The 14,979-nt window shown below is 48.0% G+C and overlaps 2 protein-coding genes across 2 annotated transcripts in view; both read left to right on the top strand.

Annotated features, from left to right (window-relative positions):
• Nucleotides 1-1,588: 1,588 nt before the first annotated feature.
• LOC122390967 (venom protease-like) lies at nucleotides 1,589-9,049 on the top strand. The gene is made up of 7 exons (XM_043384443.1): nucleotides 1,589-1,651; nucleotides 1,904-2,218; nucleotides 2,472-2,566; nucleotides 2,986-3,129; nucleotides 5,611-5,926; nucleotides 6,286-6,406; nucleotides 9,000-9,049. The coding sequence occupies exons 1-7, from the start codon at nucleotides 1,589-1,591 to the stop codon at nucleotides 9,047-9,049; spliced, it is 1,104 nt and encodes a 367-aa protein (XP_043240378.1).
• Nucleotides 9,050-9,332: 283 nt separating this feature from the next.
• Nucleotides 9,333-14,979, top strand: part of LOC122390965 (KH domain-containing, RNA-binding, signal transduction-associated protein 2-like) — a 43,934-nt gene continuing 38,287 nt past the window's right edge. The window contains exon 1 of the mRNA XM_043384439.1: nucleotides 9,333-9,722. Within this exon, the coding sequence (XP_043240374.1) occupies nucleotides 9,605-9,722 (118 nt within the window). The 5' untranslated portion in view covers nucleotides 9,333-9,604. The remainder of the gene's footprint in view (nucleotides 9,723-14,979) is intronic.

Here is a 14,979-nt window from a genome sequence, read left to right as displayed (position 1 = left end):
AAATAAGTAATAATCAAAGATAATGCAGGGTGAGTCGAATCCTCCTCGATACAACCCCCATTCCATTCACTCCACATCATGGAACTGAATAAGGCCGTGGCATTGAATCAACTCCCCGTCACTTCACTCACAGCATTGCACGAGTCTCGTATAGCACTGCAATGCGGCAGCGGGACCGACTCCATGAATCCGGCCCGGCACCGTCATGCCGCGGGCCTTCGTCACAGCGGTACCATACAATCTGCGCAGTCCTGCGAACCAAGCACGGTGCCACCATTCGTAATACATACAGTGTCGCAGAGGCACTCGGAGTCCACTCAGTCTCAGCACGGGTGTGTTAGAGAATCGTTACCCCGCGTCCCGTTGAGCTAAACGCGGACTCTACCACCCGTTGCCCCCCCCCCCCCCCTTCCCCCCTGTAAGATCCCGGAAAGCTACTGACCGATTTGGAAAATTCAAACGGCGTTCGATAGCACCACCAGGAAATTACCTTGTGACCGAGTTTTGTTGACCTAGGCGCGACCGATGACGTCACAGCTCAGGTCAAAGGTCGTATTTTCGACCGATTACGGGCCTTCTAAGGAATGCGTTGTAACATCGAATAGAAGGCATGTTATCGAGAATCATCGATGTAGCGTTGGTCGCCATATACAATGCTTCTTAGGAGATCACTGATGCCAGGTCAGGTCACAGAAGCCCGGTCACAAAGGGGCACAATATGGACCCAACTACACTAGGGTCATGTGATACATATTTTATGGCCAATTTCACGCTTAAAATCGATGTTGTGGGTTACACGATCATTAGAGCCGGTTTAGGTTCTGTTCTAGTGGAGGTCAGGTCAAGGTTAGGTAAAAAGGTCAACTTTCAAAGCTGATATTTTTGCATAAAAAGGATACCTATTCGATGCAGCTCATCACGGGGAATCCAATGGAGGTCTTCATTTTACTCTGTGTGCTCTATAACGGCAAAAATGAGTTTAAAAATTCTACGGCATAAATTTTGAGTAGTTTTTTTTTTTGCTACAACTTTGCCAAAATGGAGCTATTGAGCTCAAATTTTGCATGTTAATAGCAGGCTAATAATTCTATAACATATATTGCGTTTTTGAATTTTGAAAATTTTGGTATTTTGTGGTATAAATTATTCAATTTTCTTTTAGTTTTTGGGGCCTAAATCCAAAAGCTTCAGAAATCTGAGATAACAGTTTTGTAGCCCTGTTAATTTTACACCTTTTTTTATATTAATTTTTTTATCTTGCTCCAAAACTGTAGGCGTGACAGCTCTTCCCGCAAAACCTTTTTTGGGTCGAAAATGGCAGAATATGACGTCACTCTGACGTAATTTACGGCCAACCGATCATCGGCTCTGGAAAAATATTTCATCACAAGGTGTAAAATTGATGCTCGGAGAAGTCCTGAAAGTTTCGTGGCGATATCAGCAGCCGGTGGTCATCACAACACAACAGAGGCCAACCGGTGGGACGGGCGGCGTCCCCTGCCGGCCTGGCTGCTGATCGGACGGACGGGTGCCACTCGCGGCCCGAGCTCAGAGACTGACGGTGTCGCACACTGCCGTCTCCGCTGCCATGTGGTCTCCGAGGGAGGTGCGCACCGGCCTGGCGTCGCTGGCACTGCTGCTTCTGCTGCAGGTGGGTCCGGCGGGCGGCCGAGTAACGTCTAATCGGGATGGGTGAAACGGTTGAGAAGTGCCGTTTTCTGACAAGATGACGACGATTGTCTAACACTGCGGATGTATCAACTTGAATGACCACCCCAGTGTATCGAAGTGGTATGCGCCGCGTTTTGATACCAAACACTGCCGAGCGTCCTGGGAGAGGACGACTAACGCCGCCAGTTTCCCACAACCGCCCGGTGACCTGCCCCTATACCTTCACCCGCAGGCGGTGACCCTGAGTACCTGCCAGCAGAACCGGTCGCTCATGCCGCCCAGCGTTGCTCTGGGACTCGGCTCTGCGGCTGGACCTGGCCCCACACAGGGGCTAGGCTCGGCGCCGGGTCCCGTCGCCGCACTGCTCACAGAGAGAGTGAAGCGTAACATGGACTCCGGTAAAATCCAGATCAACGACCCGATGTGCGGCCTGAAGCCGCGGCGGAAGCGTCAGACGGGGACATCGGAAGGAGGCGTGCTCAGCGTGGAGCATGAGCTTTTTATCGTCGGAGGAGCGACCGCAGAGGTCGGACAGTTTCCCTGGCTGGTGAGAAAAGTATAAACAGGGGGGTCGGATGGTTCCCTTGTCTGATAGGTGAAACTTAACCAGGGGAGTAACTGTCGCTTCAGCTGTAGAAGTGCCAGGGTATCCATTATCTAATGCAGTTGTTTTGTTGGCATGGATACAACGATGAACACAAGCATAAGGAAACTCACCATCCATCGGCTTGTATCGTAGGTCGCGATTCGTTGCTTCTGTGATAAGGACCGCCTGCTGAATCTGTCTTTGCCTCTCTCAGGTCGGCATTGCCAACTTCTTCAGTACCGCGCCTTTCTGCGGCGGTGCCATCATCAACGAGCGCTTCGTCGTCACCGCCGCCCACTGCCTGATAAGGTAACGTCCCAGCATCAGCTGCCCTGCTCCTGCACTGCAGTCCCCCCCCCCCTACCGTTCCAAGATGCTGCGTGAGAGGGAAAAGTTAAACTCCGATCTCTTGTTACTCCCCTTCAGCCCCTCGCCCCCAGGGTCTCGAATATAATGCCACGCTCGATGGCAAGGTCCGAACTCCGAAGTCCGAACACTCACCATCTGGCCAGCCAGATACTGCCCAATTAGGACAAAGAAAAATGTCTCCGGGGAATTAAGACAAAGAAAAGAAAACTGTAACGTCACGTCTATGCATTCCCTGAATCCACATTGGGCTGTTGTCATACGGGCAGGGACGCGGGCGGGACCCAATGTCCGAGGGTTCGTTTCTCCCACGTACCTATGTTACGTTTATGTCGCACAGTAACACACAGACCGTTTTTCAGCCGGTCTGCAATCACGCTGGCCGTGCTCGTCAACAAACACCTGAGGAGGGACGATGAGCGACAGATCAAGTTTAGCATCGAGAAGATCATCCGACATCCCGATTACAACAGAAGGACGGTCAACGATGACCTGGCCCTCCTCAAGTAAGATACTCAGTTCGGGATTATGGTGCTTAGCCAGTTGGGTCAGAGCTATAGTCCAGTCAGCTCAAACGACGCCGTACGATACCACACAGCGACGGTTGGTCCTGAAACTTCGGTATACCTGTCATACCGTTTTTTTTCCCTGGACCATTTTACATGACAACTACCGCTCTGCTCTATCCTGTATCATAACGGATGTTAAAACGGAAACGTAAAACGTCTTAGTCCTATATAGCGAACTTTCAGACAGCCATTATAGGCGATTTCACAGCTCAGGTTCCGAGAGAGCAGTCTTTGTTAAGGTTGAGTCAGTATTCATGCACAGTGCCAGGAGCGCAACATTGGGGGTGCTGAAAAAGGCACACTAATTACATGTCATCTTTCGTCGAGTCGTAGTAGCAACGGCACCATGCGAGATTAGTGAAAGTTATGTTTGGGAGTTAATTGGGGCTTATGACGTTTGAAGGTTATTTCGACAGTGCTATTTATAAACAGAGCTTACTTCATTACCCATTACCACAATACCGTTACGTTCCTATGTCAACAGACAGCACCAGGGCTGCGGAGTCGATGGATTTCCGGCGACTCCGACTCCGACTCCGACTCCGGCTTTCAAAAACCAGCTCCGACTCCGACTCCGACTCCAGGCAGAATTGTCGACTCCGACCGACTCCAACTCCCGACTCCGACTCCGCAGACCTAGCAGGGCTGCGGAGTCGACAGATTTTTGGTGACTCCGACTCCGACTCCGGCTCGGGTTTCTAAAATCGACTCCGACTCCGACTCCGACTCCGGTCACAACTGTCGACTCCGACCGACTCCGACTCCGACTCCGACTCCGACTCCGCAGCCCTGGACAGCACAACACGTTTTGTTCATTACCCATCGTTCAGGCCAAGGTAACCCCGACAAAAAGATGATATATGCTGACGGTTGAAGGTCCTGGGGAACACATGAACAAGCAAGACATAAAATATTTACGGTGGAAAGGACTTATTTTCTCGTGATACTTCGATCAGAATCTGGCTTTAACCCGCGCCCCGCTGGGCTATTCAGCCATACGCGCCCTGCTGGGGGGGGGCAGATTCTGCCCCCCCTGTCTAACTTCCGAACCGATGGTCGTAGAAAGACGGGGAAAACGGCAATCGAAAGCTCTCAACGAGGCGAATCTTAAGAGCCCAAATTTTTTTTGCTTAAGTAGGTCAGAGGTCAGGTCAAGGTCAGGTCAAGGGTACAAAATGCAAGTTTCTACAGTATCGGCCTTGCACCGTAGTTGCCGAAGAATGGACTGAGACTGATTGCCCAAAACGCGTTCTTAGACTACCAAGACAATATTCGTTGCATACAATGTCATTCAAAGGTCAAGGTCAAGGTCAGGTCAGGTCAGGTCAGGTCACCAAAAACAAAATATAGAAAAGGGCATGTGCAACACATGTTTTATGGGTCATTTTACTCATAGAATTCAATAGACACGCTCAATTAGTGATATGGACCACCTCTGGATGAATTTCAGGTCGAGGTCAGGTCAAGGTCAGGTCAAGTGGGGTCAAATTTTGAAGTTGGTTGTTAAGGCCTAAAAGGGTGTCTATCTGATGCAGTTTTTCACGGCGAGTCGAATGGTGCTATTTTTGTTTCCGTACGAGGTCTAGAACTTCCAAAAAATTCATTTTTCAAAAATTTTGTGTGTCGTGACGTCATAAAATTTTGAATAACTCCTACATTTTTGAACCGATTCTTTTCAAAATTGGTATGTAGGTGCACATAGACCACTTCTCTGACATATATTCCGGTTTTTTCGATATTCTCAAAATTTTGGATTTTGTAATTATTTTACCAAAAAAGTCGGTTTTTTGAAAAAATTTGGGCCAAAATCCAAAATTTTCAAAAAACCGAGATAGCCATTTGATAGACAAAGTAGAATCACGTATAACCTTTTTTGTTACGTCTTGATTCCTTTAAAAATGAAGATGTTAGCGGCGTTTGAAATTTTGCGATTTTTTAGGCGAAAATGGCGAACATGACGTCACTAAAACGTCATTTTCTCAAAAATTTTCCGACGGATTTCGCTCAAATTTTCAGGGAACGTGTCAAATTGATGTATGATAAGGTACTGAAAGTTTGACGTCGCTGGCGTAACGCGTTTAGAAGTTATTGGCGAAAAACGGGAGGGGGGGCAGATTCTGCCCCCCCCCCAGCGGGGCGCGGGTTAATACATGCTGTTAATTATATTACGCGTAACCACACAAATTATGTAAATAAAAATATGAACGTTTCCAAAGATAGGAGAAGAAACTTGCAGCAATATACGAGTACGCTGCATACCCTGTATCTAGGAGCGAAGAGAAAGCAGTGGGCACTGCGATGTCTGAGGCTGCACACACCGACGTCACAGAAGGCGAGTGTCCGTGTCGGTCGGGCTAGCTGTCCGCGCCCGTCCGACTCGGGGACTAGATTGGGCGACTGACTCCCCCTGTCCGCCAGGCTGAAGGACGGGGAGGGCTGGCTGCACGACCTTCTGGTGAGCGGCATCGTGCGGCCCATCTGTCTGCCTGAGGAGCCGTGTGCGGGCACCGGTCGGCCGGCCTGCCTGCTGGATCGCGACGTCACTATCGCCGGCTGGGGCTCGCTGGCCGAGAAGGGCGCCAAGCCCACCGCCCTGCAGGTTGCCACCGTGAAGGTGCTGCCCAACGAGGTCTGCCGTGACGCCTACCGCAACGCCTTCCGCGGGATCGTCCTCACCGTCAACGACGACATGCTGTGCGCGGGTCAGCGCGACGGCGGCACAGACACCTGCGATGTGAGTTCGGTGACCGGGACCCTTCCATCCCCCTCCCCCGCTGACACTTTCCGGCCCCGAGGAGTCTGGTCAGGGCCACGGCGGTAGGGACGCCCGCCAGGTGGGTCCGGCCGGCCCTGAACGTCCGGCCCTGGTCACCTATGGTATCCGACAGCTCCTTTACGAGTCTCAGAGGCGCCGGGGATATGTCGACATGTCGTCCATGACGGCCAACGATAAGGAACACCTGTTCCTGCCGAACATCAAGGTGATAGGTTTAATCGGTTGGAACTACCCTCTTTGAGGTCTGAGTTTCTATTCGAGCTGTATGACAACAACTCAATGGATATGATTGACAATTTCCCCCCATCGTGTCCCAGGGTGACAGCGGCGGGCCGATGATGCTCGAAATCAACGGCAAGATCACCCTGGTAGGCGTCGTCAGCTTCGGCAAGTTCTGCGCGTCGCCCGACTACCCCGGCGTCTACGCTCGTGTCTCAGGTACGCTGGGAACACGGACATTCGAAAAGTCGTCTATTAGAAGGTAGAACAGAACAGATTCAATGAGTCTCAGTCGACGTTGTCTTCCCATCTGCCATTCTGCAACTATGTATGCAAAACAAGCCGTGTTCCAGGCTTCTTTTGGGATCATCATCGAACGTGAGACTGACATTTTCACCATATTTCAGAATATACCAGATGGATCATCGACAATAGCCGCGTCTGAAGTCGTCAGCTCCGAGAAAGACGGTCCCAGAGACACCTGTACGGCAAACGACAGAAACCTCCACGGCCTCGCGTGCCGCATGTGCGACCGATCACTTGCTGCAGAGGTCAATCTGATACCAACTTTGTGTGTGTGTGTGTGGGGGGGGGGGTACCGCCTACTTTTGGTCCCATTCTTTTCATGCAATGCCCATATAGGGCTAATGTTAAAATGGCAAAATCAAGGAAGGGGGGGGGGGGGGGGGCACGGTGCCCCGGTTCCCCCCTCCCCCCGTTCTGCCGCCATATGAGATAGCCTGTCGTGAAAACGGCTTTTATGAATCCACGCTACCTATATAGTATAAAAGACTGTGAATTTCGTAAGGAATGAGTATTTCCCTCATATTCCCTAGTTGGTTCGGTTTCGCTATTTTCCCATGGTTTTGGTTGGTAGGTACTTGGTTTGGTATCGGTATTCCGATTTTCTTTAACTGATGTCACTATCACTTGCATTCCTTGAATTCATTGCATTCAATAAAATTCACATTACGCTTCACGCGTTACCCATATTTGTACATCTTTATTGTACCGCATCTCATCCACCTAGTCCGTACCATTTCGTCCTTCGTCCAAATCGGCTCCGTCCGGCGGGGTGAAGCTAAGGGTTTTGGGGAATCAAACGACCTTGCACGAACATATGACCAGGCATGCTTTTTCCCTACCAGACTCCAGAGTTCGAATGCGTAATAGGTATACTAACACCCGTATGGATGGTAATTGGTTATGTCGTAGCAATTAGTATGGTGGTCAGTCATTCGTTTGACTTCATGGCAATGACTACTTTCTTCCTTCGTGACGTGCATATTAATTTTCTTTTATCGTATTGCATGCATTATATTTTGTTTGCGTTTTCCACCTCTTAGCATGGAGTGCCGCGACTTGATCACTTTATACTGTTCCCAGGTGTTAACGTAACGTCTCTGTGTATCGCTGGGACTGTGGGTGCAGGTAACTGCTGGTTACCTGATCATGGGTAACGGACTATCTTAAAAAAATAATGAAAAAAAAATCCACATAATGATATTGGATCTGACTGGGAGAGCCATGGAGTGTTTGCGGTTTCCGATAGATATCGAAATAAATTAATGCTTATCGAATCGAATATCCCAGGGTTTTGGCCAAAGGTTGCGATGGCGCCCCCTGTAGCTTGCTTTGCCATTGCCACCCTAATGAAGTTTCCCATTAAAATAGGCCTTGCGAGCAGGAAAGAACGCGATTTGTCACACTCTCCAGACTGTATCTCACCCTGTATCTTCAGGGTTGTTCACGAAAAAGTGGCACATTTCAAAACGACTTTGTGACCAACTAAGAGCTCAACGCGGCCCGTACGATTGCCGGCCACGGGCACAGCGGCCGGCAGATAACCGTCCCTTACAGCATCACTCACTTACAATGGTACAATCGGCGTAATTGTAATCTATGTGCAATATGTATTCATGAAGTACTTCGGTGTAAACTAAACCGGCTCGGTGTCAACATCTTTATGGGTCCACTAAACTGTCACTATGACATTCCGAGGTTCCATTGAATCTCGGACCTTCCGAAGGTCTGCTGACTGCACTAGATCCATCGATCAACACGGGACGGTCACTGGGCCCTCCGAGGTTCCGCTGGACCGTCACTGGTCTCCTCTGCGGCTCCGTTGAACCATCACCAGCCCTCTGCCGGTCCGTTGGACCGGCAGACTGTTATTAGCCGTTTTCACGACGGGCCATCCGGCGAATGCACCTAATTTGACCAAATCTGCACCAAATCTCTTTTACAGCAAATATCTTCATTTTATGAATTTATTTTAGCGTTTTAATCGATGATGTTGTCCAATAATATCACAAAGCAGACGGCTAAGCAATTAGTGCAAGGCAAGTGAGTCCAGGGATGCGGAGCCGTGAAAATTTCAGACGGCTCCGGCTCCGGCTCCGGCTCCGAGTAAAATGGTCCGGCTCCGGCGGCTCCGCCCCGGCTCCGGCTCCGACTCAGTACATCTCCTATGGCAAGTTGCCATAGGGGTCGTTAGCTACTAAGAAACATACTGAACCTAATTTGACCAAGTCGGCACTTAATCTGCACCAAATGTGCACCAATGTGTACCAGATGGCCGTCGTGAAAACGGCTACTATGTCACTATGTCACATAGACCTTCGAGGGTCTATTGAGCCGTCACTGAGACCCTCCGGAGATATGTTGCCCGTTCTGGGTCCATGAGTCACTGCGGGACCGTCAATGGCCCCTCCGTGGCCCCGTTGGACCGTCACTGGGCCCTCCGAGGTTCCGTTGCACCGTCAATAGGTCCTCCGTGGGCCCGTTGGACCGTCACTGGTTCCTGACACAGGTGGCGAGCTCTATTTGCCGACGTCGCCGCTGCTCAATGGACTGACGTAGCACCGTAGGAGGCCCATGGGCGTCCCACACACCCGCGCTAAAACAATTAGCGTAATGTCGTCTGTGTGTGTTCGGTCTACTGCGCTTGACTGATGTCATGTTGACTTCAAACAGTCACCATAATCAGGCAGCATGAGCCAGTGAATGCAAGCTCGAAAAATCGTTACACTTGACGCCAATGGTGGCTGATGTGGCCATCCCCGGAGGCTCGTTGGCGGCGACGGTCGTCGACTGGCGGCGCCGCGGTCCGTGTCGGTGCCGACGGGACGCCGTCGGTACCGACAGTCGGTCGCCTGCCGTGGTCGGGGAGGGGCGCGTGCAGGTGCCGAGTCCGACAGAAGCCCTCGCATCGGCCCGTCGTGAGGGGTGGAACGTCAGAGAGGGCAGATCATAGTCTTCAGTCAGACTGACAGACAGATGGTTAGTTAATTAACGCTTTCACAATGAACCGCTGGCCTAATCTTTGACAAAGGAAGCTGACCCGAAGTACCAGGCCGCGTTGACTGCCTGTGCTGAGCCGGCGACTGTCCGCACTGAGTCGGTGGGCCAGAAGACATGGAGGAGCGCAGCAGGATTGAGGAGCGCTGGTCTGAGTACCTGGCCGCCCTCTACCAAGAGAAGAAAAGCCTCGAGGGCACGCCGCACACGCTGGCGTTCAAGCTGGTCGAACAGGGTAAGTGTACATACGCCGAGAGGACAGCGAGTTGTGCTGTCAGTGATAGAATTATTCCTTATTGACTCGTGTGTACGGTTTTTGCTGACTGCCGCGGCACTCTGTTGACTCGTTGCGGCAATTTGATGAGTCGTTACGGCGATACAGTGACTGCCTCGGTGATGTATTCACTCATCATGTCAATTCATGGCTCGTCATAGCAATTCATAAACTCATCACGGCAATTGTGTTAGTATTGTATTCATGTCGGTACACCACAAACGTCATTTGTCTCCTATAGTAATCCAGAAACAAGTTGTAAGCTAAAAAATAATGACGTTATAATACAATTCACATGCGTCAGGAATATGATGACCTATCCCGATGGAATAATGAACCAAAGCACGCAATCCCGTGTCGTTTCCCTCACCATAATAATTATCAGGCAATCGCCGCAGTTTACTCATTCCCCACGGTAAATTATTGAAGCTATGCGATTATATATCGCCAGTGCAATTCTTATCCTTGTGCATAGACATTAGAAATAAAATGGATCATATTATCTAATGTATTTAGGATAAGCGTGGCTTGTCCAATGCTCTACGAAACGTCTTACGATCATTTACAAACGATCAACTTGAATGCTCTTAACGCATGCTCATGAAATGTCCAAGCAGTTGTAAACGACTACGACGACGACGACAGCCTCGTCGGTCATTAAAGGGACCCTCCCACCTTCAAAAAAGTTAATGAATTGGCATAAAAGTGATGTAGCGTGAATCACAAAGAGCGAAAATGAACATCTACCAAATTTTACCGGAAAATATTCACCCGTTTTCGAGATATAAGACTTTTATTTTTGTTTACTTTTTGGGAACTCCGCTGTTTCTATGACGTCACATAAAGGTTTTCTTTACGTCGGCATTTGGAAGCAATAATTTGGTATCAAAGTGCGACAAATATTGCGCGAATGATGCGTTTATCTTATCAAGGTCAATATATGATGGCCAATGAAGGATTCCAGGACAATTCTTCTTATGGCATTTCTTCGTATCGCAATTCTTCGTCTGCAAATCTCCGTCAGGGCATTTATTCGTATCGCATTACTTTGTCTCGCATCAGGGTATATGAAAATCGGCTCGCATTTCTTCTTTAACGCAAATATATGCAAGAGTAAGCATTGAGGGACAAATAAATGCACCGACGAAGATTTGTAGACGAAGAAATGCGGACGAAAAATTGTGCTACGAAGAAATGTCATGCGAGGATTTGTTCGGGTACCATGACATTTATGTGATTTCAAAGTCAAGGTTCACAGCTGATTTGCTAAATCAAGCCAAGAATCCAAACTATCAAAAAACTATAAATATTTGTTTGTCTGTCACAGAGGTCTCAAGCAATATAAGGTTTACATATGTTGAATCAAAAATCTACTGCCACAACTCACATCTCCTGCCATAGTTTATCATTGTTGTTTTAACTTGCTTTCAAGAGAAACGGAAGCCAGTATCTGATATCACTTCAGATGATTGTTTCAAGATCTGAGTTCAAATGGAAATAAAAGCAAGATCAAGATGAAACAGGGATTATTGCTGTTAAAGTAGTTTGGCCATGATACAACAACAACAAGCACATAAATCATTAGCCAAATCAAATACTGGTTGGTTTGTCAAGATGTTTGTTGTCTGTCGTCTGTCGAGCTGCTATGAACACTGAACGCTCTCACTCTTACTTTGAAGAGAGTAGTTTAAGTTGAATGGTAGTGAGCTGTAATTAGACAAAGCAGCTATTCAGTGCTCACATCAAGCCAGGCTAGGAAATGGCATCAACTGTGGTGGGAGGAAGCAGGTTCGGCAGCCCTATATGTTGTAAACTTCTGTTGTGTCTTGTGTTTGATCAACTGATGTTTTCTGCTGTTTTGTGCAGTGATAGTAGCAGGTAACTGCATGCTTGTCAAATTATGTGAATAAACGAATTCATAACATTGCATTTTTCTCTCCATGCAAGGAACAAGTAAGATGTTGTAGAAAATGTAATAGAGGGCTGCATTGCTGATTTTGCACTTTATCAGAGCTTTATTTAGAATTGCTTTCCTGAAAGCTACACACAGGCCACAGTACTGAAATTCACAATGTCATAGCTTTTGGCAGAAAAAAGGAAAGACTTACCTAGGTAAAATTGGCTGAAAGTATGGCAGAGCAGGTCTTGATGCGTATGCCCATCCGTGTGCTTGCCGAAGCCGAACTGACTGCAACACATTAACTCTGACCCACCATGGTGGCTGGCATATCCTGAACTTTCACCACTCTAAACAAGACAACTTTCAGCCCTCAGCATTGTATTAAAACACTGTACATGACACTCAAAATTTGTTTCAGTGCCATCCACGGACAACATCAGTCGCCATTCACCAGGCCAGTAAAAACAGAATAGATAATAGCTTCAAACCCATGTAGTCAGAGTTACTAGGTCTGCACCTCAAAACAAAATCCAGGTGACATTCACCACGCCAGTAAAAAACAGGTACTTAGGTAACGTAACAGCTTCAAATCTGGTAACATGTTGGTCGGACTTTACACTACCATATTTACATGGAATAATATGATACCAAACAATAGTGCAACCATTCTGGATAACAAAAGTGTATGATAAAATTAATTTAGAAAACTTTGGCAGCATGATTTACGAGCACAGGCAGGTGTAGAAATTTCTTGAACACCATAAAGCTGCGCGGGTTGCGACCAGGATAAATGGTGGTTTCTGAGCCTGGCCGCAAACTTGGCTATCTCAACTCAAAACTAATGTTAAGGTGGGATGGTCCCTTTAAAACGAATAGTAAATCTCACTAGTGACGGCATCGGATGTTGTTAGCGTATCTGTTTTTGGCGAGCTGATCACCCGCTGACGTATTGACGCAATCGGGACCCTGCTGGGATAAACAACAGCACGTGTGTGACCCGTGTCGGAGGGTGAAGCGTCACCCAAAACACACAGGGTGGGTGCCAAACCACCGGCGGGGCGGCGGGCGGCGCCAGGACCCGGCCGATCGCGGGGAGATTACTACCGGCCCACGCTTGTTTTATCTTAACGTCAGCCATTCGGTAACTTTATGTTATGTTTGAACTCAGCGCTTGCGAACATCTGGCAAGCTGTGCTTAGTCTGCCAATAGGCAGAAGATCTGATAGTGCAGCTACTGTTTGTTTGCCTCGTTTGCGTGGTTCTGACCTGTTCATTGTGCAAGTCTCTCTATATACGGACATATTGTACTTTCTTTGGACGAGAAAGATTGGCTAGTTTGTATTCTTGTCAGTGGGTCATAGCACCTCTCTTGTATGTATGTAAATGGACATCACAAGTTACGGGAGATGTCTATTACGATTTCGGACCTGTTAACCCTATTCCTGGCGGGGGGCCTCAGGAGCCCCCCCCCCTGAGGTTTTTTGGTTATTTCTCCCAAACGCGTTGAGCTAGGAAGCTCAAATTTTCTGACTTTTCCTAAAAGGCTTCTACGCAACATGTCTGAAAATTTTGAGTTGATCTGACCTCAGGTCAGGTCACCAGAGGCGGTTTGGTGACCCTACCTCAGAAAAGTTTGCAATCACGCCAGAGCTAGAGTTTTTGACCGAGCAATTTCTTCTCTTCAGGCTTTAGTTAGGGTACCAGTATGTGCAATTTGTATATCTCGGAATTTTGATATCGGTGACCTAAGGTCAGGTCAGTTTCGCGACCTCCCCATTACAAGTCAATGGGGGAAAAATCAACTCCCTGTTTTTACCACTAAAACGGGTCGGAATGGCCCCATATACCATACATGACTTCATATACGATCAACCTTCACTACCTTGAGGTCTGTTTTGCTGTTGGGCAGCTGTGAGGTCATGTGACGTCATCAAAGGTCACCAAAGGTTTTTGGCCAATAACTCCGTACAGGAACAAGATACAGACGCGTGGATGGTCTCATTGTGTTCAGCTCGTCAAGACGCATCGAATGCTATACATGATGACCTCGAGGTCACGTGACCTGAGGTCAACCTTTGACCTTGACCTTTCGAGGTCAACATATATATATATATATATATATATATATATATATATATATATATATATATATATCATTCGATGCGGATTGACGAGAGGATCACGATGATGCCTTTAGTTTGTTCCTATCTTGACTAATTCGAAAGTTATTCGAGAAAAACTCTCTCCATATCTAGCGCCGCCATTTTGACTTTTTCGACCCCTGTGACGTCATCTTTGACCTGACCTGAAAATGACCTTTGTAAAAATTGTAGATCTTGACCGTGCGTATCCGATGCCGTTTACCGTTTGTCGCTGCGATGTGTAGTTTTTGAGATCTGAAGGGGGGCCGAATCGGCCCCCCCGGCCAGTTTCTTGTCCCGGCGGAGCCCGCCAGGAATAGGGTTAAAGAATGGGTGGGCAGGTTTTTAGTTGTTATTTGAACTGAATAAGTGATGTACTCGTTCGAGATATGCTTAGATATGTTCAGATATGTTATATTAGATATGTTCATAGTAAGCTATAGATATGTCATGTTCGTAGATATGTGCTGAGAAGGCATCGAACCTTTTTTCCATTACTTTGACAATGTAAAATCGAAATGTTTCGAAATGTAGCCCTAAAATTTGTTTCTAAAATGAGGTAAGTAAATAGTAAAATGGCAATGGTTCTGATGCATTTGGTTCTGATGTAATTACCATTTATTCAGTGGGAAAAGCAAGCTGTGTTATTCCCTGTTTTCGGAACCCTTAATAGATAATGGGCGGTTAACATTGTTGGGGGCAAAGACGCCCTTCAAAGCGCAAAACATCATGATAAGTGTCCCCAGCACCATTTGTACGTTTTCACTTTGACTTCTAAATGCACGGAGTGGTCCTATGTATTTGCATTTGGATTATATAACCGTACATAACACTGTGAGTTGCGACTTGCAAGATCTAATCAAACCAGTATAGCGCCTTTTGGGGCGACTAACGGAGCGAGCGAGAGGGTGAGCCTTGCACGTGCGAAATTTCGAGGGGGTACCTCCAACTGACTTGTGCACGGCACCCTACTAACCGGTCTCTAGCGATGTGCCAAATTTGAGCACGATCGGCCGAGCCGTTCTCGAGATCTGGAAGCGGCACCCTGCACATGCGCACGTGCAGAATGGGTCCCAACTGACTTGTGCACGGCACCCTACTAACTGGTCCCTAACCGTGTACCAAATTTGAGCGCCATCGGTCCAGCCGTTCTCGAGATCTGGAAACGACCCCTGCA

The sequence above is a fragment of the Amphibalanus amphitrite genome, unplaced genomic scaffold (genome assembly GCF_019059575.1).
Source record: "Amphibalanus amphitrite isolate SeventyFive unplaced genomic scaffold, NRLGWU_Aamphi_draft 000416F_arrow, whole genome shotgun sequence".
NCBI classification, from domain to species: Eukaryota; Metazoa; Arthropoda; class Thecostraca; order Balanomorpha; family Balanidae; genus Amphibalanus; species Amphibalanus amphitrite.
The sequence above is the reverse complement of the archived record's forward strand: the minus strand, read 5'-3'. Positions and strand labels throughout refer to the sequence as shown.